This window comes from Tribolium madens, unplaced genomic scaffold, assembly GCF_015345945.1.
Source record: "Tribolium madens isolate multiple individuals breed KSU strain unplaced genomic scaffold, Tmad_KSU_1.1 Scaffold_1;HRSCAF=32;Tcas5.2_LG8, whole genome shotgun sequence".
In the NCBI taxonomy this organism is placed as follows: domain Eukaryota; kingdom Metazoa; phylum Arthropoda; class Insecta; order Coleoptera; family Tenebrionidae; genus Tribolium; species Tribolium madens.
In genome coordinates this window covers 8359835-8382967 of record NW_025400984.1, presented here as the reverse complement: position 1 = coordinate 8382967, position 23133 = coordinate 8359835, and the positions used below count along the sequence as shown (strand labels likewise).

Here is a 23133-nt window from a genome sequence, read left to right as displayed (position 1 = left end):
TTTTTTTTTACTAATTGTTTTTTTGTTGTAAGAATTGTTAAAAATTTAAACGATCTGAACTTCAAACACAATTATAAATGCAAAGATTTTAATTTCAATACTATAAAGCTGAAAAATCATCCAGTAAAACTAGAATAAAAAATCTGGTGTGAACATCACACGACTTTCCTTATCCAACTTATTTGGAAACATCATTGCCACAATAATTTAGTGTTGGAAATTCGAGTAGCAAACCTAACGTTTGCCGGATCACACGCGAAATAGATCATAGTTGCCGCGGGTTCAATTTTTTTTTAGTTCGGTACCCATTATAATTTTTATTTTATCACATTTTACTGTTTAATGAAGTCTATTTCATGATTCTAAATAATTTTTATCCCTATAAATTTACCGATTTTTGGTCTTTACGGTCGAACGGTGCGACCGATTTTTACCAATTGATTCGTGCTGCGTCCCCTTCTTACAAGTAACTTACATACCAAATTTCAAGTGTCTAGCTTTTATCGTGCTGTTTACAGACAGACAGACACACACACACACACGACCCAATGGCCCAAACCGACTTTTTTAGGTTCTTGAAGCTATAATTCGTCCAGAAATGTAAAAATATAGGTAAGGTCAAATTTCAGCCGATTACAATACTTTCCTTATAGGATAGGGAAGGTAAAAATCAAGTGGCTGAAAATTTGACTTGAACAGATTACGAGTTAAGTTTATTAAAAGGGGATTAAATCCCGTAATGGGATTACGGAGTTGCAAACTTGTGTTCGTGGTTTTGCCACTTACTTGTGTCGTGGGGTGAGAACCTCAAGACTTTTCCCAATTAAGGAACTAGTTAGAAAAGACGCATTTTAAAGACGCTTTAAAAGCCCTCGCTGCAGGTCAGGCTTTAAACATAAAAAATGTGAACAGTTTTGACCTTTGCAGTTGCCATCAATTAAGCAGATTTCAGTAATAATAACGCTTCAAATTTATTTTTACTCAGCTGATTATAGTTTTGTGTTGATAAGAATTCTCCTTGAATTAGCAAAATTCGTGATTTTTGCATTTTAGTCGGTGAAATTCGCCGAAAACGTATATTTTGAGCAATTATGTAACTCGAACGAGTTTGTCGAGTGATAAAAATGCATCTAAAAGGCCAAATTTGGGCTGTGCTCCCGTTCGTTCAAGTTCCGTTAGGTGAAAAAATGAATAAATTAATCATTGCTCAGGGCCAGTCGAACGTGAAGCATTTTTGCCACTTCATTGTACCAGATCTGGCGCAGTTATAGGCCAAGGTGGGGCTGTCGACCGACTACATTTTCTGAATAAATTATCAAAAAGGGGGAATGACACTCCCTTTGAAGAAATTTTGCTTGAGGGATTTGTAATTCCCAAGCTTGGAATTCCAAAGTAAACAGTTTTTATCACGAGACGAGAGTATTTTTCAAGATTGGCTAAAAATAGCACTATTTTTCACATGTAGGAGAACAATTGCAAGAAACGTGATTTTCAGACAAGCTGCACCTTGGCGGTTGTGCAAGGAAAAGGAGAAATTGTTCGTCGAGTCCGATTTTTAGCAAAAAATTATGTGTTGACTGCTTTTTTCATATTTTTTCCGACTTCTTGGAAATCTAGTGTAAATGTAACCCTTGTAGCTTGATATACAAAAGAAACAACATTTTAAAAACAGTCAACACAAAAGCACAACACTTGGAAAAGCAAAAAGGAATGTGGGTTGTTATTTGAAAAAAAAAATAAATAAATACGGTTCTGGAATAATGAAATCTTTTCTACAGAATGAATCAAACTTTATACGCATACAAAGTACAGTAAAACCTATAGTGTGAGTACTGGGGCGAGCGGCTGTGCCGCGGGCCCCCCAAAATTTTTACTAAAAACAGTTAAAACTTGATCCACATTATACACGCTGTTTTAACAATGGTTTTTACCTAAAATTTTGTTTATATCCATAATCGATTAAATCCTGCTCAATGAAAATATTTTCAAGATGGTGGTACTTTTGGTTCCACGCGAAATGGGTTATTTTGAGCCGAAAGCTATGTTTTTATTGCGTTTTTGGATTACTCAAGTGATTTTAAGCATTTCCTATACTTAAGTTTAACTGTTTTTGAAATATTTAGACTTTATGAATTTTTTGCACTTTCTTATTCAAAAATTCATAACTATGTCATTTTTAAATATTTTGAAATCGTATTTGGGAATATAAAAGAGAAAGGTTTAATCTTTCCTTTGGTGTATTTCATAATTGCAAAAATTATTAACAAATCCCAAAATTTAAGGTTACGTTTTGGAAAACTTCAAATATCTTTAACTCAATTTTAGAAAATCAAAGTTATTCAAATTTAGATTAAAGGAATTTAATTTGTATTTAGATGTATATTCTATAATTTTTTTACTCCCCATATTAAAATATACCGGGTGACTCAAATTACCGAAAAGATTTCAACATCTGGGAAATCAATTATCAATTAAACACCCTGTATCTATATACACCTAGACAGGGTGCTTGAACGTATGACCAATTTGTTGCTCTTTTTTAGAATCATCTTGTACCGAGAGTCAAAAGTGTTATTTAAAACTTAGACAGTAAAAGATTGAAACATACAGTAATAATTGTTGAATAAGGGAAAAAGTTACTAAAGTTAAAAAACTAAACGAAAATGTTAAATAATGATTTTTATTCACAAAAAATTATTGCCTTCCATTTGAAAAAATTGAGTTAAGGGAATTTGAAGTTTCCCAAGCGTAACCTTAAATTTTGGGGGTTTGTTAATTATTTTTCCAGCTACGAATACACCAAAGGAAAGATCTAACCTTTCTCTTTTATATGCCCAATAATGATTTTACAATAATGAAAAATGGTTGAGTTATCAATTTTTGAAGACCAATTCGAAAAAATTTAAAAAAAGTGTAAGGTGCTACTGAAAGAATAGTATTTTTTTTAATGTTTAACGTTAAATATCTTTTTAGTTATTGATTATAAACATCTAATAGTAAATAATTTTAGAAAGACAATTTAATAATCTTTTAAATGCAAAAACAATAAATAGGGTCTTCCATTTAAATTTTGTAAGTTATTGAACTTTTAACAAACACCTTCATTTTTTTTATCTTTGCAAGTGCAACACACTAAAAAAATGTTACAACCTTATAGCATGTACCTTTTTCTTTGTGGTAGTAAAAAAAATATGTGTAGATGTCTTAGTTTATGTGTAATAAATTTTTAAAAAGTGCATGTTTTCGTCAAAAAAACCGTCTTATTTTTAAAATTAAGCAAAATCGACCAATAAAAGTTTAGCTTAAAAACATTGTCATAAAAATCTACATCCAAAAACGCTAAGAAACATATGGTGTTTCATTTAAAAAAACACAAGTTTGTATTGTAACTTATTTTTGAAACACGCTGTATAGTTGAAAATAATTTTGGATTAGTATTTACCAATATCCTATATAATTTTTTTAAATTTTACTCTTTAAAGGTCATTTTTCAACTCGCTGGGACACCCTGTATTATCGAAACGAAAAATTCGTTCCAATTTTGCAAATAAATTCTCCTGTTGTCTTTAGGCGAGATTCTCGACTCGCCTTGTCAGCAGAACAAAGTACACAAAACCCACTTGAATTTTGCGTGAAAATGGTGAAAAATTCTCCGCGGCTTATCTCAAATTTAAATTCAACAGGTGGTTCAAGAAGCTTCACAAATTGCGGTGAAAGTCGATCGATTTCGGTCGGAAATGCGGGCCCAATTAACATAATTCTAATTCTTTTGCGTTGTTATCAGTTTTGATTATTTGGAGAGAGCAAATATTTATCGATGACAGTTGGAGACACTTGATGCTTTTATTATTATGGCCGGATCAGTTTTTTATCTTTTAAAAATTAATTAGCAATTTACATTCTGCCATTTTGTTTGACTTGTATATTACTATTGGGCTGAAAAGTCAAGGTTAAAATTCGCAGATAATTAAGTGGCTGAGAGTTAATAAAGAAGTTGGGAGAAGTTTTATTAAAAGACTCGGATAAGAGATTAGATAACAATAATCTCTTCACGACATACTTAAAAATTTTGTTTAAGTTTCAACAGTGCTATTTATTGCTGACTTGCACTACAATAAATCATAACAAACGTTACTTCACTAATTATGAAGGATAAAACGTGAGAATACGATCGATAAAAATATTATCGCTTGTTTACAGCTGCACTAAAATTTTAATAATTCTAAATCCCTCGTTTATTGATCTGAAATTAATCCGATAATGGGGGGACATCCGGGCTGATCTAAGTTGGCTGAGACTTTGAAATTAAGTTGGCAATGCTGAAATTGTGACGTTTATTTGTCAATTCACAAATCAGAAATTTAATTGAACGCATGGTATTTGTTTACAATTTCCACTTCAAGGTTATTAAAGTCAGCATTTCAACCGGATTTTCACATAACACGACCTAATTTGGTTGACACGTAACCCAACTCTGGGGCATTTTTACTCTGTGGCATTGGCAGCATTGTGCAATTTTTCCACTAGACGTCATGAATACTTGAAATTTGAAACTGTTATCTGGTATGACATTTCAAACTGTAAACCTTCCAAAAATTTCAATGGTGGTGATTATGTTTCGCCCCAATTTGCATTTTTAAATATTGTCTCACGATAATAAGCTGTCATTATCATGTCATTAATATTAATTTTTTTCTTTAATCGAAGTGATAAAAGTAGTAGAAGGCCTTGGTCGAATTTGGTAATTTTTGTCAGGTTGGACAAAATGAAAAACCCTAAGTTGGCAATTCCTCGGCCTTGCAACGACCTCAGTGCGTCCACCACACCTAATCCCGTTAAAAATGTCTCGACTTCCGTCATGTCACGTGTCACTTTTGACATTTCTTGTACGATATGCACACACAATTTTAATTAGGTGTTTCCTTTATTACGACAGTATGTAAATGGCATAATGGTAAGTGATCGCAATTGCTTGAATTGTTGCACTATGGTTAGGTTAAATAAGTTGTAAATAAAATTAAAATGAAAGTTGTAATTGAAAGTAAAATGTTTATTTACATAATCGAATGCGTTAAAAAGGTTAAAGCTAGGGGAATTTAGTTTTTATTGTTGGCAGACACGAAAAATGTCACTTGATTTAAACGAGTGAAATTCATAATGGTTGAGCGGAAAGCCAAGGACGCAAAAAATTGTAAATCAAAGAGTGCTTTGTGTGGCTGAGGCGACCTTCAGGCCGGGATGCGCACGTTTCATTAATTTTTATTTAATTTTTTTGCACAAAAAATCAGAACAATTTTTTTAATCACTCTGTAGTACCAAATTTGCTTACGTCAGCGGGAGAAATTATGCAGCAGTTACACCATTTAATCGCTTGTAAATCTACTTAACATATTTTTTTAAATGAGCTCTGGATGAGGCCTTGACTTTATTACTAGCCACAGGAAATATTTAATTAAATAGCACTTTGGGTGCACATATTCACAATTTTCGATTTTGTCACATCAACAAGATTCAAATCGGGACATTTTGATGGTCAAAGCAAAAATCTGAAGAATTTGTTACCTAAATAAATAAATTTTTATGTAAAATCAATAGTAGCAAAATCAGGTGATTTTGGTGGTTACGATCAGGAAAATTTAAGAGGTGCAAAATCAACTGTTAAAAATTTCATTTATACAATTCATAAAATCAATCAATTTTTCCATGTTCCAAGTGAATTTCATAGGGCTTTAGATCTGCTTAATCAGTGTCGAATCCATTTTCATAAATTTTGAGTCGTACAAATTTGATACTCGTCAAATGATAAAAACGAATTGAATAGGGCTCAAATCTTCAGAATTTGGTGTCAGAAATCAGATTCGAAGCGAATTCAATGGGGTTTAGATCGGTTAAATTCGTTGTTTTCTTAATAAATTAATTTCTGTAGTGCAAAAATTCAGTGGGGGCAAAATAAGATAATTTTGGTGGTCACGATCAAAAAAAAGCCCAAGTTGTATTATAGAAACATGTTCCAAGTGAATTCAGTAAGCCTCAAATCTGGACAATTTGGTACCAAAAATGGGTTTCGTGCTAAAAATCATGCAATTTCACCATGTTGCAAGTAAATTTAATAGGGCTTAGATCTGTTTAACTTGGTTCTAGGTACACAGATTTTAAATATTTGTAACGGATTGCAAAATTCAATAGTTTTTATTTTTTCTATGAAAAAAACTTAACGTTCAAATAACATAAAAAAAAAACAGTTACATAAGTAGTTCATGTACAATACACCAAAAATAAATCAATTTTTTTTATGTAGGTACAGTTTTTTTTTATAAAAAAAATAAAATGGCCAAAAATAGAGGTTTTATTTAATTTATTTTTATTATACATACTTACAAAAAAATTCAAATTAATATATATGGTGAATATAAGTATGGAACCAATTATTTATAATATAAAAAATGTGATCATATTTTCAAAACGAAATTTTGTTTTGTTTTGAGTTATGCGATTTTTTTGTGAAAACTGCAATTTATGTAAAAAAAATTGAAAAAATTGCATATAAAGTAGATTGTTGTAATCCTTCATGAGAAAAATGGTTTTATAGTGGGTTGCCATTTAATAAAATAAAAATTTTTGTAGAACTTAAAAACAAAAGAAAATTTCGAAAAATTTTATAAGGCAATCGAAAGGTTATGATATTTTTTCATAATTTTTAAACTAGGATTTATTTTTTTATTCAGTTTGTTCAACCTTAATTGTCTTTGAATTATACAAATTTGGTTTAATACTCGTCAAAACGAATTGAGTAGAACTCAGATCTGGAGAATTTGGTGTCGGAAATCGGGCTCTAAGCGAATTCAATGAGGTTTAGATCGGTTAAATTCGTTGTCTTTTAAATTAATTAATTTTCATGGTACAAAAACTTAATCTAAGAGGTGCAAAATCAGGTACGTGATTTTAAACCCCAAATTGTATGTTACAAGGGAATTCAATAGGTCTCAGATCTGGACAATTTGTTGCCAAAAAATAGCTTATTTTGTCTCCAATTGACTTAACTTAGTTCTAAGCCGATTCGGTTTTATACTCGTCAAAACAAATTGAATGGGGCTTAAATCTGGAGAATTTGGTGGCTTCCAAGCGAATTCAATGGGATTTAGATCGGTTTTCCCACGTGTCGCGTCGACAATGAACCTGCAAGGATCGTTCAGAAGCAGGAACCATTTCAACAATGGTTCTACACCACAGACAGTGAGAAAGTGGGGGAGGCTAGCTCCCAAACCAACTGACCGACCTAGATTTTTACATTGCCATTCACCATATAACGGGAGAGCGCAAAATTCTTTAAAACTCGTTCCAATAATTCAGTTCAGTTTCACTCGGTATATCTTGTCGAATGCACGCACGAATTTCACCGAAATGAGGGATTTTACAGTGCTATCAAGTGAAACGACATTTTGAACAAGTGATTTTTTGGGTACGATTTTTCAACAAGGTTCACGAACCGAAATAAACAGTTAGAGCAAGTCTGGCGACCACTTTTTCGCTCCTGGTTCGTCATGGACTTTCTCTAAACTCGTGTCTACGAAAATTCAATAGAGTTCAGCTCTGGGGAATTTGGGGGCCGTTTGATGCTAAATGAAATTTATTGAAAAAAATATTAACGAACTCGTCAAAAACAAGACAGTTATTATTCCCTCGGGGGAATATAGATTGAAAATTACTTAAGTTGGAATAACGTCTGGGAATTTTGATCAGGCTTGCCACGCTCTGCATTTCAATTCCCCCAAACTCAATTTGGTGTTAAATATGCGCGATGATTTTTTCAGTACGTGGTCGATAGAATGCGGTCGTTGGAAGTGTCGACTCCTTGGCAGGAGGAGGAGGATGTGGAGGTGGAGGACATCGAGCTGGGGAAGCACGCGATGAACGGGAGGGACGATCTCACCGAGTCGAGTAGTGACGAAGCAACGGGTCGAAAACGAAGAAAACATGGAGGTAATGGGGTGGTTAAAATTGATTTGTGGTGATTTTGGATGTGTAGGGAGTGCTTCGAGTGGAAGTGCGTCGAGCGGGACGACGACGAGGAGAAGGAAGTCGTGCATCAGTGCGCGAGAGAGAAATTTAAGAAGACTGGAGAGCAATGAGAGGGAAAGAATGAGGATGCATTCACTCAACGATGCGTTCGAGGTATTACAACATTCAAACAAATTTCACTTAATTTTTTTTAAATTTCGCCTTTATTGGCTTCCAACTGCTCATTTCTCAAGAAAGTAAGGCAGTGTGACCTTTGACCTTCTTGATTCTCATTACGGTGTTTCAGAAATGTCGGAAAAAATTCCTTTATGCTTGCTTACTCTTTAAATTAGAAGCACTCACTTTTATCAGTACAACTTTTCAAAGCAATCAACAAAAAACAAGTAATATTTACTTTAATACAGCCCAATTTACGTCCTTTTAAATACCCAATAATCGCACTTTATCACAAAAAAACTACGATTATGTAACATATAACTTTTTTTTTAGCGAAACGAAGTGAAATAAACAATGAGCAAAATGAGTTTTTGGCCCAAAAATTTAGAAACTTTATCTCAAAGTTGTTCCAAAAGTCTTCATTCTACAATAATTATAGCTACTTTAACATCGATTTAAAAAATTTTGGTTTGACCACAAAAATCAATTAATTTTGACATCCAAAATGTATGTAAATAGTCCAAGAAAAGTATTTGACTCTTGACTATTTTCCATTTTTCTTGATTTATTGTCAAAATTGACGATAAAAAGTAACATTCAATACCAATATAAAGTGGTTAGTAATTTGGTTAAAAAAATTCAATAATTAAAGTGTTTAACTTGTTTTTAAAAATTTTGTATACAGGCTGATTCATACCAGGTAAATAAAAAGTATGAAACAATTTTTGCTTAAACTATTTATTTTTTGAAAAAACTAATTGATAAATGAAAAAGTACTATAAAAATGTGATGTTTTATCAAGAATAAAATTTTACGAATTCTTTTTCTGTTTTTGACTTCCAACTTTTTTTATTTTTTTTATGTGACAACCCACTATAAAACAATTTTTCTTATGAAAGTTATGATCTAAGAATTACAACTATAAACTTTATACTTAATTAAAAAAAAATAAACAATGTTTACATAAATTGCAAATTTGACAAAAAAAAATCAAAAACAAAACAAAATTACGTTCTCAAATCACAATTTTGTATTACTTTAATTTATATTAATTTTTATTTTCTAGAGACAAAGAATTAAAAAAAAAATTAATGGAATTAAAGTTGCTTGGGTTTGTAGTTTTAGATGAATCACCCTGTACATAAATTAAAACTTTTTAAAACTGAAGCACCCTGAAAAAAAACAAAATACAGAACGAGTTTAATAAATTCCAAAAACCTGAAAAGTCTGAATAAATCAAATTTACACTTTAATAATACAGAGTGTTTTCTTAAAATTGCGAGATAGTAAAAATAAAAATATGTGACGTGTCCATACGCACGCCACTGATAAGAGTACAAATAAACAAATTGTCTGAAAATAGGCGTTTTCAATGCCTCAAAATGCCTAGAAATAATAAGTGGTTTTTAATTTCAAAACTTTATTTGAAACTTTAAAAAAAAGAATTAAACTTTATCAGCCTGTATATCCGTAACAAAGCTTAATAGGATTATTATTTACTTGACAAAGTAGTGTTATTTTTCGATGTAGAATATGCGGTAGGTACCATTTTTAGCATTAAAGAAACACCCTGTATACATTTACATGATGAAAAATTTCAAGAAAGATAAGATACCAGAAATATGGAAAAAATGACAAATAAAAAAATTTATTTGTCAAAAAATTTTGACATTAATTTTTTGACATTTTACATATTTTTATGTCGATGATATTCATGATCCTGTCAATGTTTTTTTTTTTCAATTATTTAGTAAGGGTAGGTACAAAAATTACCAATGAAAATTTGTTGACATACAAATTTGAATAATTTTGAGCTTAAAAAATTAAAAACACTTATAATCCCTTGTAATTTTATTGAAAATTTGAAATATTAGTCTATTTTTATATAAATTTTCAAGTATTTTATATACAGGCTGACTCATAAAACTGCAAGCTTGACAAACTTTTTGTTTTGGACATCCTTGGAAAAAAGAATGCGTAAATTTTGAGCAATTTTAATTGTTTGAATGACACTTATCATTCCATCAAGGATGTCTAAAATTATGATTTTTGAATCTAGTAGTTTTATATCAATCAACCTGTATACATGTAGGTACAAAATGTTTAGCTTTGTCAAGTTTAACTCCTGATTGACATTTTACTTAACGTTTTTACAAAAAATGTTTTCTTTTCCTTTTTGTTTTTAAACAAATAAGTCCCTAATTACATGTTTTACTAGAATTAGTATCCCCAGGAAACGCTAATGACAGCAATAACAATGTTTTTTTACCCATGATTATTACTTACTTGACAAAAAAAAGATTTTGATTGATTAAGAAAGTTATTTATTGCTGCGATGAAAATGTCAAACATGAAATAAATGCTATTTGTCCATTACTTTCTCTCGCTGATTTATGAATTATTGTCATATTTCTTCAAATTTCTGGCAGTTTATAATACCCCCACACATTTCTTTTTATTTTTGATTGCTTTATCTTCGAGATTTGGCCACGTATTTAATTATTCTTTGTTTCAAAATGCCATAAAATCACTATAATTTTCCGCTTTGTTGTTTTAAATGTCGAAATAAATCGCATTTTCGCTCGATAACAACCATACACCGGTCATATCTCAATTAATTTGCATTCATTTCCAAAATACCGAGTCAACAAACCTAACTGCACTCCCTCCCACACCGCTCTTAAGGCTGCATTCACGCATTGAAACTGCCACTAGATGGCGCTTGGGATAATTTTACCAATTTCTTCCAGCAATTGAGAGAAGTCATCCCGCACATAAAAATGGAGCGCAAACTGTCGAAAATCGAGACTTTAACCTTAGCCAAAAACTACATAATGGCCCTAACGAACGTGATATGCGAGATGCGAGGCGAGGAGAAACACTACACGTAATGTTTTGATGAAATGTGTTTTTGTGGTGATTTTGATTGATTTTTGCAGATTTCAAGATGTGGAGGATGACAGTACAGTGGAGCTGGAAACGACAGAAGAGCCAAATCGCGAGCAGAACAACAATTCAATGTTTCAGCAAAACCTCGAAAATCACCAAGAAAACGCAATGGTGAATTCTCGCTGAAGTTGGGACTGGTCCTGAATGTGCATATCTGTTCTAGGCCTACGTTTGGGTGGTTGTAATTTTCTTGATAAAGCCAATGTGATTTAATGTGCTTCCGTGTTGTGTCCGTGTATAGATAGTGATAAGTTATAGACGTAAAAGACACTTATTTTTAAACAAACAGATATATATTGTGTTTAAATTATTTTATATGAAATGACATAACTACCTTGACTTGTTATATTAGAGTACCTAGATATGTAAGAAAGTGTCGTTTTGTTTGGTTTTCGGCGTCCAACACTACGTAATATGGAAGTTGCAACCGCAAAAAGTGAACAGTTTGCAACTTCCATACCGGGAAATGACACGAACAAAGTTACCTAAACCGAGGTTGGAACCTCAAAATACTCTAAGTTATGCTCAAGAATGTCAAGTGCGAATTGTACACCGACTGTCATCCCTCTAGTTTAGACACTTTTCTTCTCAAAAGTGAACAATTCGTACGGAAGGAAGCGATTGGAAGTTCCAAATGCAAATGTGATATTGTAGAAAACTTAACAAGTTTTTGTTAGAACATAAACATATATTTTATGACATGTATTAAGTGTATTCTTGGACAAATATTACACTTCGTGAGATATACATTCCAATATCAAATAAAAATGTCAGGAATCTTACGTTGTTTTGGTTTTTTTTAAACGACATGAGTGATAAAAAAACAATAAATGTTTACTGTAAATAAAAAACAAAACACTGGTGTCAAATTATAATTCGCATTTTGAAACAACATTTGTTACATTTAAATTTGGCCCCAAAACCAAAATTTTAAAATTTTAGTCACTACCTAGTTGAAATTTTATACAAAAAATTTTGACGTATTATTAACTAGTAGCAGGTAAGCAAAATAAAACGCCTAATTTGCAAAAATTAATTTAAAAAATTAAAATTTACAATTCTCTTCTCTGAACTAGCATTGTTACCGGTAGATAACGCTTTTTGATCAAACTATTTTTTTACCATTGACATAAATAATGAATGATATTTCTTGTTAAAATACTGTCGGTAGTGAGGCAAATTTTAACACTATTTCCGTTATCTTTGCAGTTTCTTTGTTATTTTAACAAATATTTCATATTAGGTAGTTAGAAAATTTCTTTAGTAGTTGCAGAAGTACTAACTTCATTTATGATAAAATAATAATAGTTCTTACAGTAAAACGCCAAATTAATTCAATAATCAATTATTTCATCAATTATTTAATAATAAAAAATTACAGTTTTCTACTACTACCTGGCATTATTGTCGGTAGATGACGCAAGTATAAAAATTTAAATTCATCTTCAAAAATCCGCCAGATAATTAACATTGACTCCTATTAAAAGGTATTATATTAAAATCTAATCTTAAATTGCTTTCAATTTTCTTTATTAACACCCTAAAATATCAACATCTTTAAAGCCAAAGTTTCAATTTGTTAATTTCTAGTAAAAACTTTTATATACAAATTTTCACCGTCTTATTAACAACAACTAACCTCAATAATATGTCAAATTAGTTTGCAAAAATTTAATAAAAAATTATTTTATTATGTTTGTAAAATTACAGTTTTCTACTCTAAACTTGTATTCACAGACCGATAAAGTTTAAATGAAAACGGAGACGCTAATTAACATTTTAATATTGAAAATTGGGATTTCTGGTAATTTATGGCCAAGAGATGATTTAATTTTTAAGGTCTCACTGCCATATGAAAAAAAAATTGTACAATATCAAAACATCAGATTAAAATGATTTATTTAATCCTCTATCGTTTACACTATCAAAATACTTTTTTAATCAATTAAAAAATTAATTTTTGCACCGGCCATAAAACATGGAACACCCTGTATTTACTGAATAGTCGGTACAGGTATTAATTTTTTGCATTAAGAAACGATTTACTGTATTTATTTCAAAAAAACTGTTGAAATCTCCCAAAATAATGTAAAATTACTTCAAGGACGCCCTAAAAAACTAACAAAATACCTTGTTTTTAAACACCCCAAAATGGCTTTTTATTTCTGGACCAGACCAATTGGCGCATGCAAAAGGAAGAGAAAAACAACAACAAATCAAGGAGGTATATTTGGCGCCTTACAAAACAAGACAGAATCCTAAAAATTTATGTTTTCTCAAAAAACATCAAAAATCATAATTTTTTATGCTCCCAAAAAATACTCGAAAATCAATAAACCACCAGAAAATGGGTACACGGGAGAACTGTTGAAAATCATCCAAAATCAAGCATAATTACATTAAAAGCACCGAAAAAACCTTACAGCATTTTTTGTTTTGCGACTCTCCAAAATGACTTTAATACTAATAAATTAGAATTGCAAAAAAAACATGATCTCATAACACGAGGTAGCGTCTACCATTTTTTTATCACCCTGTATAGAAATTTTAAAAAACCGGTAAAACCTAAATAAAAATAAATGACAATGTTTCGCGGCCTTTTATGTTCCTGAAAAATTTTTAATGGTAAAATTTCAAGTCTTATTATACCGGGTGTGTCAAGGTTTTTCCACACCCCCCAAAACACCTCTTTCAAATTAATAAAATCTTGAAATTATGATAAAACTCATTGCCTAGCATAATCAATCTGAAACGGGCTATAAATAAGAATCCTACAGCGACTGTCGTTTTTTAAAAATCACCCTGTAAAAATAAAATAACAATTCAAAACTGTATTTAAAATTTTCAAATAAAAAATCAATAAATTTGAATAAACGAAAAAAATAAACAAAAGACAAAATACATTTAAAAAAATGCCTCAATTTGTATCACCATCCAATCAAAATCAAGCAAATTTGCGACTTTCTCGCTTATAATATTTCATATTTTGCCTGAAAATAACGCAAGCAACCCTGAAATCGATTTTCGCGTTGGAGCAATGGGTAATAAATACGTCATTGCAATAATTTTAGAAGGCGTCTAGTGCTCTTCTCGTTACGTAATTCGCGATTTCTTGTTTCTTTTTGATGTTAAAATGCTGACCTTGTTGGCCTCGTCTTTGCCCACCTCCTACTCCCATTAAAATACTCCTCAATCAGTCATGGGTGAAATTGCGCCGAGAGTCGTCACTGAAAAAGACAAAGATTTTTGCCACAATTTGCGGAAATATTTCCGGGAGTTTTCGGAAGTCACCGGAATTCACGGACTGAGATATGTGATCGAAAAAAGGACACGAATCGAAAAGTAAGTCGAATATTGATCCTGATCCCACCACAAGGTTTATTTTTAGGATAATTTGGACAATTATTTTGTTAATTAGTTTGGGTGGTTGTCTCTACATGATTTACGAGGTCTTGGACAAGTATAATAAAAGTCCAGTTGTTGTGAGTTTTGCGTCTGAGGACACTCCATTGTACCAAATGCCGTTTCCTGCTGTTACGATTTGTCCAGAATCGAAATATTCTCGTGAGAAATTCAATTACAGTGGCGTTTATTTCAAACTAGTTGAAGAGGAAAGTGTGACCCTCGACGAGTAAAATGTAAAAAAAGTAAAACAAAAATTTAATTTGTGCTTTTAGGCGCCGGAAATTCGATTATTTGAGTGCCATGTGTGCAGAAACCCCTGACAATATCACGTGCACCAAAGAAAATTTCGGCAACGAATTTTACGAAATTATCCACAAAGTAACAATTTTAATTAAAACAAACTGAAATAATCGGAAAATTTTAGATGAAATTGAACGAAAACTTCTTGTTTCCGTTTTGCGCCCATGACAATAAATTGGTGAATTGTGACCAGATTTTCACCCCGATTTTCATCGATGAGGGCATTTGTTACTCGTTCAATATCCTAGGGGGCCATGAGATTTTCCGGGATCACGTGTATGGACCACAACCAACCCAACTCACGTCTCACTCTGAATTTCAGTTACAATTTTCATGATTATTACAGGGTTGCCAACACTTCGGAAAAATATTTTGACCCGGAGTTTGGTTACAAATCTACAGCTGGGGTCCGTACATACCCTAGGAGGGCTCTTAAATCGGGGGCCGATTCTGCATTTTTGGTTTTTTTCAATTATGACACGTCAGATTCCGATTTCAATTGCAATAATTTTTTGCAAGGATTTAGAGTGAGTTTCCACTCCGGGAAATTTTAATGGATTTTCCAGGTCTTGATTCACAATCCCTGGGACGTGCCGAGGGTTTCCCAGCATTATTTTCGCATTCCCTTCGATAAAGTCGTCGTGGCGGCCATGGAGCCGGTCCTGGTTGTAACTTCGGAAAATGTGAGGAGATTTCCGCCGGAAAAGCGCAAATGTTTCATGCGAAATGAGCGTTTTTTGAGGCATTTCCTCCATTACTCGCAATCCAACTGTTTGCTTGAGTGTTTGACGAACTACACTCTCGGGAAATGTGGCTGTGTAAAGTTTTATATGCCTAGTACGTAAAAAATTAACTGAAATTTGAGCTAATTTCGTTGATTAGGAGACAACAGTACTCCGATTTGTGGCCCCAACTCGTACGAGTGCACAGAGAACGCTGAAAGTAACTAGGAAAAAATTTGGTTTCTCAAACTGAAAAAAATTTCAGGTGAGCTGCAAATCAAGGAATTGGAGCACAAAATTTCAGGCCGGTCCTTGTGTGACTGCAAACCTTCGTGTACTAATCTGAAATACAGCGTCGAGACGTCTCACAGTGATTTTTACTTCAAGGAATATTTCAAAGTCCATAACGAGTTCAAACTTGAGGATTTTGATGGGTAAAAAATCAATCAATTTTTTCCCCTGAAAATCAGTCAATTTCAGGACGCATTGGTCCGTCTTGCAACTTTATTTCAAAGATGAGCAATTTATGACAATGGAGAGAAACGAGTTGTATGGGATTTCAGACTTGATTTCGAATCTTGGGGGCCTTTTGGGCCTGTTTACAGGATTTTCGCTCATCACAATGGCTGAAATTATTTATTTCTGCACGGTTAGGGTGGTGTATAATCGCAGGCTGTACGGGCTTTGGTCGGGCCCCAATTAGATTTTCTGAGCTTATTGCAAAAATTAATTTTAATTAAGCTTTTATACGATTTTTGGATAAAATTGTATATTTTTATACAGGCTGTTCCGTTTTTATTGTTACAAATTTAAACAGGTTATTGAATATTTTAAGATAAAAGTTTCCTATAAACATGTATTGAAAAATATTGTATAAGGGAGCTACATCCCTTGAAAGGGATCTTTTAATGGATTTTTTCCAATATTTCAGAAACCATTGTAGATAAAATTACAAAATTTGGTCCTTTATACAATCAAACGAATTCAAAGATAAAATGTCGAAATTTTTGCTCAGGGGCGTCCTAAACTGGGGGGTTTAGGGTAAAAAGTAGCGTAACTATTTTGGCTGTTGATTCTTGCCACTTGCCAAAATTCATAATTTCATAGTTTTTCACAAAAAAAAGCGATTTTTCGATACAACTTTCCGTTTTTGAGTAAAATCAGCTTTGTAAATTTGTAACAATAAAAATAACAATAAAAACGAAACCCTGTATACAGGTGGTCCAGAAGTTCGGAAACCATTTTATTCTGGCGAAACTATAAATTTTTTTGGCAAATAAATTTACGGGTGTGCAATGGCTATAAAAATGCTATTCAAAAAAAATGAATATTAATTAATTGTTTATACTTGCGAGATAAACATAGTAACAATTTTTTTTTAAATGGAAACCTACCACAATTTTTTTTAGACAACGAGCTTGTTACAAGAATTGTTGCTGTGCAATTTTATTTGTAAGCCTCACACTTTTTTGTTAAAAAAATGTTTTACTTACGTCTTAACGTACCACCCCTTGACCAGTGGAAGAAAGTTCTGACAACAGATAAAGTTTATAATTTTTTTAACATAAATTGTAACATTTTCAATAAATATTTTTACATTTATAAAATGCATAAACATATAATTGTAAAACAATAAATAAACCGTTTTTATTTAAGAAAAAAAATATTAGTATGGTAATCTCAAAAGTTTAAACGATTAATTAAAATAAAAAATATTTTGGCATCGCTCCTTTACAACCTTTAAACATTTATTAATTTATTTACAAAAAAAAACAGGTAGTCTACTCAAAAAAAATTCTTTAATTCTTATAAGTAATTTTTTTAACAAAAAAGTGTGGGGTTTACAATAAAAATTTGCACAGCTCGTTGTCTATAAAAAAGTGTGGTAGGTTTCCATTAAAAAAAATTGTTACTATGTTTATCTCGTAAGTATTAATTAATATTAATTTTTTTTGAATAGCATTTTTATAGTCATTGCACACCTATAAATTTATTTGCCAAAAAAATTGATATTTTTGTAAGAATAAAATCGTTTCCAGACTTCTGAACTACCCTGTATTATATTTAGAAACTTAGCTAAGGCCCTATGCTTAGTGCTCAAATAAATCAATGAAACGAGAAACAAACTTGGGGTTTTAATTTATTTTAATAAAAACATTAAAATATATTTTTTTAAATTTGTACCTACTTAAAAAAAAAAGTAAAGTTATACAGTGTGTCCCGGGATAGGTGAAATGACTTTTGTGAAACATAAAAACAGTCTCGATTTAAATTTTATTTTTTTTGGGGTTCAGCCCTGCTTGGTTAAAGACTAATTGTAGTTTTGAAAAATTAATTGTAGTTTTGAAAAATTAAGTACCTATGCCTTGGAAATTTTCAAAAACGCTATTTTTCTGCAGAGTAAAGTGCTTTTTGTGTGGCAAATAAAATAAAAAATTATTGATAAAAATTGTCTAGAATTAACATCCAAATTTTAAAATCATCGGCCAACAATATTTTTTTATTTTTTTTTATATTGTTCACAAATCAAGGAATTTTGTTTTTAACACTTCTTTTATTACAAATAAAAAAAATACATTACATTTAGATAATTAGTACTAAATAAATTTTTGACGTTTCTGTTAATAAAAAGCTGAGTAAAAAGCAATAATTATCTGAAAAAAAAAACAAAAACCATTCCGCATTATTAAATATAAATAAAAATCAATAAATAATGGAAAAATATGATAAAAAATGTAAAAATGTATCAATAAAGTCATAAAACCGTTACTTTGCCCGAAATTGAAAAAGTTTTACCTTGTTTCAGAAAATTCAAAATTTTAAATCAAATGGAAAAGAATAAAAAAATTGGATAACAAAACAAGAAAAGTCAAAAAAATAATTTATTTTGGACAAAATAAAATCAAAGACGATTACAAGCTCCACTTTTTATTCAAATTATTTTATAAAAACTTAGTTAGCAGTTCCTGACCAATTTCTCCGCCCAAACATTACAATATTGCAAATGATTCTCAAAGTCAAATAGTAAACAATCTCAACAAGACTCAACGCTGAAAATCCTACAAACAACCCCAGCAAACCTCCAACATTGGCCAACAAATCGGTCGATCCATACAATTCATTTCTCTCTGAATAAATAAATTGATTTCCTTTGAAAAAAACTTGTAACATTGACATGCGTTTCCTGGAACCAAAACCACTTGAAACTATTTTTAGACAATGATCAAGATTTTGGACTTACTTTTTATCGTTGATATCGATACGTTTATGTTTGTTGTATTTATAAGTCGTCCTCCAATCCCAGGTGGCTTGGGTGTTTTCCACGTCGTAATACATAGAAGTGCAAATGGGGAAACAACGACAATCGGGGACATCACTATGCGTTTTTTTATTTTGTAAAGCGTTGATTTTTTTCTCAAGATTGGCCCGAAACTGGTATTCTAATAACAAGTGGTACATACAAGATTTTTTCTACAAAGTAAACACCTACTTTGGGCCTCCTCCAGGCAATGCAGACTCCCGGCCCCACACAAGGGCACACTCGCCTCCCCTACAAACCCCCAAAAATATCAAAAAACACAAAAAGGGATTTTTTACGTGGCACATAAAACGGGACACATCCACAACGACTCATGGTAAAATTCGCCCAACACTCAATTGCACAATTATTCTGACTGTATTTTTTAAAATATTTCAACCCCCTTTCTGAGGGGAAATGACAGTTGCGTTTCCTTGGTTTGTACTCCTTGACCTCGACCGAGGTCGCCATCATGTCAGGGGCAATCCCGGCTTTGGCCACGCGTTCCAAAGGCACGATAAAATGCTGTTGTTTGACTCGAGGCATCCTTTGAGGATGAGCGATTTGGACTTTGAACCCTTTCACGTCAGTCCCACACGTGTAGTCCAAATCGTCCACGTGGACGGCCATTTTGATCTCAAGGGCGTATGGGATCCCGGCCCGGAGGGCCCTTCGAGGGTAGGCGTCAATCCCAGCCGTCGGGGCGTAGCCCTGTTCCAAATTCCAGTCGTGCGAAACTTGCGTTTTTTGGAAGTTTTTATAATGAACCCTGGAATTAGTACTCAAACAAGTCCAAATAAAATTAGGATGATTTTTACTGTAATCTTGACAGAAGAGGAAAGTAAAATTTTTACCTCCCAAGGAAGTAAATGCCGAAATGATAAGAACATTAACTCAAAACCTTTCAAAAAATTCAAGATTAAAAAAGAGAAATCAAAAAAGTTAAAGAGATTTTTAAAACAAAAAAAAGTTTTAACATTATTATTGTTAATTTCCAAGCTTGAGAAATGAGCAAGAACTCAAAATTATTAAAGTTATTAAAAAGAATCAAAATTTTAAGAAAATTAATTCAGAATCTTTCAAAGAAATCAAGATTTAAAAAAATCATTTTTTATACGTTTGAATAATTAAAGTTACGCAAAAGTAGAGTAATAAAAAATTAAAAATTTTAATTAAAAAAAAACTTTGCAATATTGAGTTTTTACATTAGCATTGAGAAATGGAGTACAAACTTAAAATATTAAAGATTAATTGAGATATTAAAGATTAAAGAAAAAAAGTCAAAACAAAAGCCAAACAATATTGACAAAAAAATAAAGATTTTAAAGGATTTACAAAACAAGAACATTAATCAACATTATTTTAAAAATTTTAGGAATTTTTTATATAGAAAAAAGCCTGTGTGAATATTGTGTTTTTTAATTGAACTTGTTTGTTTGAAAGCTTGAGAAATTGAGTAAATATTAAAGATATTGAGTAAAAGAGTAAAATATTAAAGATATTGAGAAAAAATGCCAAGGTTTGAAGAAAATTAAATTCAAATCTTTGTAAAAATCAAATGCACCCTGGAATTAGTACTCCAACAAGTCCAAATAAAATTAGGACTGATTTTTACTGTAATCTTGACAGAAGAGGAAAGTAAAATTTTTACCTCCCTAGGAAGTAAATGCCGAAATTATAAGAACATTAACTCAAAACCTTTCAAAAAAAATCAAGATTAAAAAAGAGAAATCAAAAAAGTTACAGTCAAGATTATTGTAAAAATTCTAGAGAAGGAGTCAAAATTTTAAGAAAATTAATTCAGAATCTTTCAAAGAAATCAAGATTTAAAAAAAATCATTTCTTGTACGTTTGAATAATTAAAGTTACGCAAAAGTAGAGTAATAAAAAAATTGAAAATTTTAATTTAAAAAAAACTTTGCAATATTGAGTTTATACATTAGAATTGAGAAATGGAGTACGAACTTAAAATTTTAAAGATTAATTAAGATATTAAAGATTAAACAAAAAAAGTCAAAACAAAAGAGAAACAATATTGACAAAAAAATAAAGATTTTAAAGGATTTACAAAACAAGAACATTAATCAAGATTATTTTAAAAATTTGAGGAATTTTTTATATAGAAAAAAGCCTGTGTGAATATTGTGTTTTTTAATTGAACTTGTTTGTTTGAAAACTTGAGAAATTGAGTAAATATTAAAGATATTGAGTAAAAGAGTAAAATATTAAAGATATTGAGAAAAAATGAAAAGGTTTGAAGAAAATTAAATTCAAATCTTTATAAAAATCAAATTCCAGTCGTGCCAAACTTGCGTTTTTTGGAAGTTTTTATAATGAACCCTGGAATTAGTACTCAAACAAGTCTAAATAAAATTAGGACTGATTTTTACTGTAATCTTGACAGAAGAGGAAAGTAAAATTTTTACCTCCCTAGGAAGCAAATGCCGAAATTATAAGAACATTAACTCAAAACCTTTCAAAAAATTCAAGATTAAAAAAGAGAAATCAAAAAAGTTAAAGTCAAGATTATTGTAAAAATTCTAGAGATTTTTAAAACAAAAAAAGTTCTAACATTATAATGGTTAATTTCCAAGCTTGAGAAAATGAGCAAGAACTCAATATTATTAAAGATATTAAAAATAGTCAAAATTTTAAGAAAATTAATTCAGAATCTTTCAAAGAAATCAAGATTAAAAAAAAACATTTGTTGTACGTTTGAATAATTAAAGTTACGCAAAAGTAGAGTAATAAAAAAATTGAAAATTTTAATTTAACAAAAACTCCAATATTGAGTTTTTACATTAGCATTGAGAAATGGAGTACGAACTTAAAATATTAAAGATTAATTGAGATATTAAAGATTAAAGAGAAAAAGTCAAAACAAAAGCCAAACAATATTGACAAAAAATAAAGATTTTAAAGGATTTACAAAACAAGAACATTAATCAAGATTATTTTAAACATTTTAGGAATTTTTTATATAGAAAAAAGCCTGTGTGAATATTGTGTTTTTTAATTGAACTTGTTTGTTTGAAAGCTTGAGAAATTGAGTAAATATTAAAGATATTGAGTAAAAGAGTAAAATATTAAAGATATTGAGAAAAAATGCCAAGGTTTGAAGAAAATTAAATTCAAATCTTTCGAAGAAATCAAAATTTTGAAAAAGTCAAATTCCAGTCGTGCGAAACTTGCGTTTTTTGGAAGTTTTTATAATGAACCCTGGAATTAGTACTCAAACAAGTCCAAATAAAATTAGGACTCACACTATATCGCTCAAAAGTTGCGTCCTATCAACGATGTTAAAAGTGTAGCAAATTCCATCATCGGTCAAAATTGGGACGAATAATTCGGAACAATTGTATGCAATTCCCAGGAATTTACAGTCGAAGGAGTCCTCGAGAAATTTCGGTTGGACTTGTTCAAAAAATTCCAGCATTTCTTCATCGGCGAATTTCGGGGATTTGTACTCAATGTCGAATTTCGTGTCACAAATGAACGACAAGTAGCCGAATTTTCGCTCCCTTGAACCAAATTAATTAATTCAATTAATTACAATTAATTAAACTCACTCTTCTTCACTTAGGACTTCATTGTCTTGTTTTTTATGCAAGTAGTAAGTGTAGTTGAAGACGGAAGCCCTTGTTTTGGACTCGGGACAAATTGTGACAGCCGGAAACGGGATTTGCCAAACGGCCGTTTCCTTTGTCGCAAAACTCACAATTACTGGAGAAGTTTCCCATTTTATGTACGTTTGGATGATTAAAGTTACGCAAAAATACAGTGATAAACAAATACTTATGGCCCACCATAATCTACAAGAAAATTAAATCAAAATTGAAAAATTTAATTAAAAAAAAATTGCAATATTGACTTTTTACAATAGCATTGAGAAATTGAGTACGAACTTAAAATATTAAAGATATGTAAACAAAAGCCAAACAGTTTTGACAAAAAATAAAGATTTTAAAGAAATGACAAAACAAGAACCTTAATCGAGATTATTTTCAAAATTTTATAGATTTGTGTGAACTTTAGAATATTGTGTTTTTTAATTGAAAATGTTTATTTCAAATTTTGAGAAATTGAGTACAAGCGTAAAATATTAGATATTGAGAAAAAATGCCACAATTTTGAGAAAATTAACTTAGAATCTTGTTTCAAAGAAAGATTTTGAATTTTTTAATGTGTGATCTTTTAGTGTGCTAAATTCGTAGCATTTTCAACAGTTTTGACAAAAAATTAAAATTTTAAAAGAGTTACAACACACAAAAATCAATGTTATTT

The 23133-nt window shown here is 30.9% G+C and overlaps 3 protein-coding genes across 4 annotated transcripts in view; 2 read left to right on the top strand and 1 right to left on the bottom strand.

The window, feature by feature from the left end:
- LOC123016380 (protein dimmed) overlaps positions 1-11906 on the top strand; it is a 22829-nt gene extending 10923 nt beyond the window's left edge. The window contains exons 1-5 of one of the 2 annotated variants that reach the window (XM_044416738.1): positions 7315-7459; positions 7812-7980; positions 8027-8172; positions 10926-11062; positions 11115-11906. In XM_044416738.1, the coding sequence (XP_044272673.1) occupies positions 7827-7980; positions 8027-8172; positions 10926-11062; positions 11115-11250 (573 nt within the window). In that variant the 5' untranslated portion in view covers positions 7315-7459; positions 7812-7826 and the 3' untranslated portion in view covers positions 11251-11906. Of the gene's footprint in view, positions 1-7314; positions 7460-7811; positions 7981-8026; positions 8173-10925; positions 11063-11114 lie in introns of those variants that run through there. The other variant, XM_044416740.1, reaches the window with a different exon arrangement.
- A 2249-nt stretch (positions 11907-14155) lies between these two features.
- LOC123003662 (pickpocket protein 28-like) lies at positions 14156-16391 on the top strand. The gene is made up of 9 exons (XM_044396580.1): positions 14156-14466; positions 14513-14755; positions 14802-14907; positions 14954-15105; positions 15152-15356; positions 15396-15666; positions 15712-15771; positions 15817-15985; positions 16032-16391. The coding sequence occupies exons 1-9, from the start codon at positions 14324-14326 to the stop codon at positions 16252-16254; spliced, it is 1572 nt and encodes a 523-aa protein (XP_044252515.1). The 5' UTR covers positions 14156-14323; the 3' UTR covers positions 16255-16391.
- Positions 16392-18466: 2075 nt separating this feature from the next.
- Positions 18467-23133, bottom strand: part of LOC123004120 — a 24291-nt gene continuing 19624 nt past the window's right edge. The window contains exons 17-22 of the mRNA XM_044397234.1: positions 22419-22661; positions 22113-22370; positions 19149-19618; positions 19042-19101; positions 18793-18991; positions 18467-18750 (exon numbers count right to left, since the gene is read on the bottom strand). Of these exons, the coding sequence (XP_044253169.1) occupies positions 18504-18750; positions 18793-18991; positions 19042-19101; positions 19149-19618; positions 22113-22370; positions 22419-22661 (1477 nt within the window). The 3' untranslated portion in view covers positions 18467-18503. The remainder of the gene's footprint in view (positions 18751-18792; positions 18992-19041; positions 19102-19148; positions 19619-22112; positions 22371-22418; positions 22662-23133) is intronic.

Excerpts from the sequence above, each read along its gene's own strand:
- LOC123003662 (XM_044396580.1), top strand. The coding sequence starts at position 14,324 with ATGGGTGAAATTGCGCCGAGAGTCGTCACTGAAAAAGACAAAGATTTT. Across the intron at positions 14,908-14,953 it reads TTTACGAAATTATCCACAAA|ATGAAATTGAACGAAAACTT; the intron begins GTAACAATTTTA and ends GGAAAATTTTAG. Across the intron at positions 15,772-15,816 it reads GTGCACAGAGAACGCTGAAA|GTGAGCTGCAAATCAAGGAA; the intron begins GTAACTAGGAAA and ends AAAAAATTTCAG.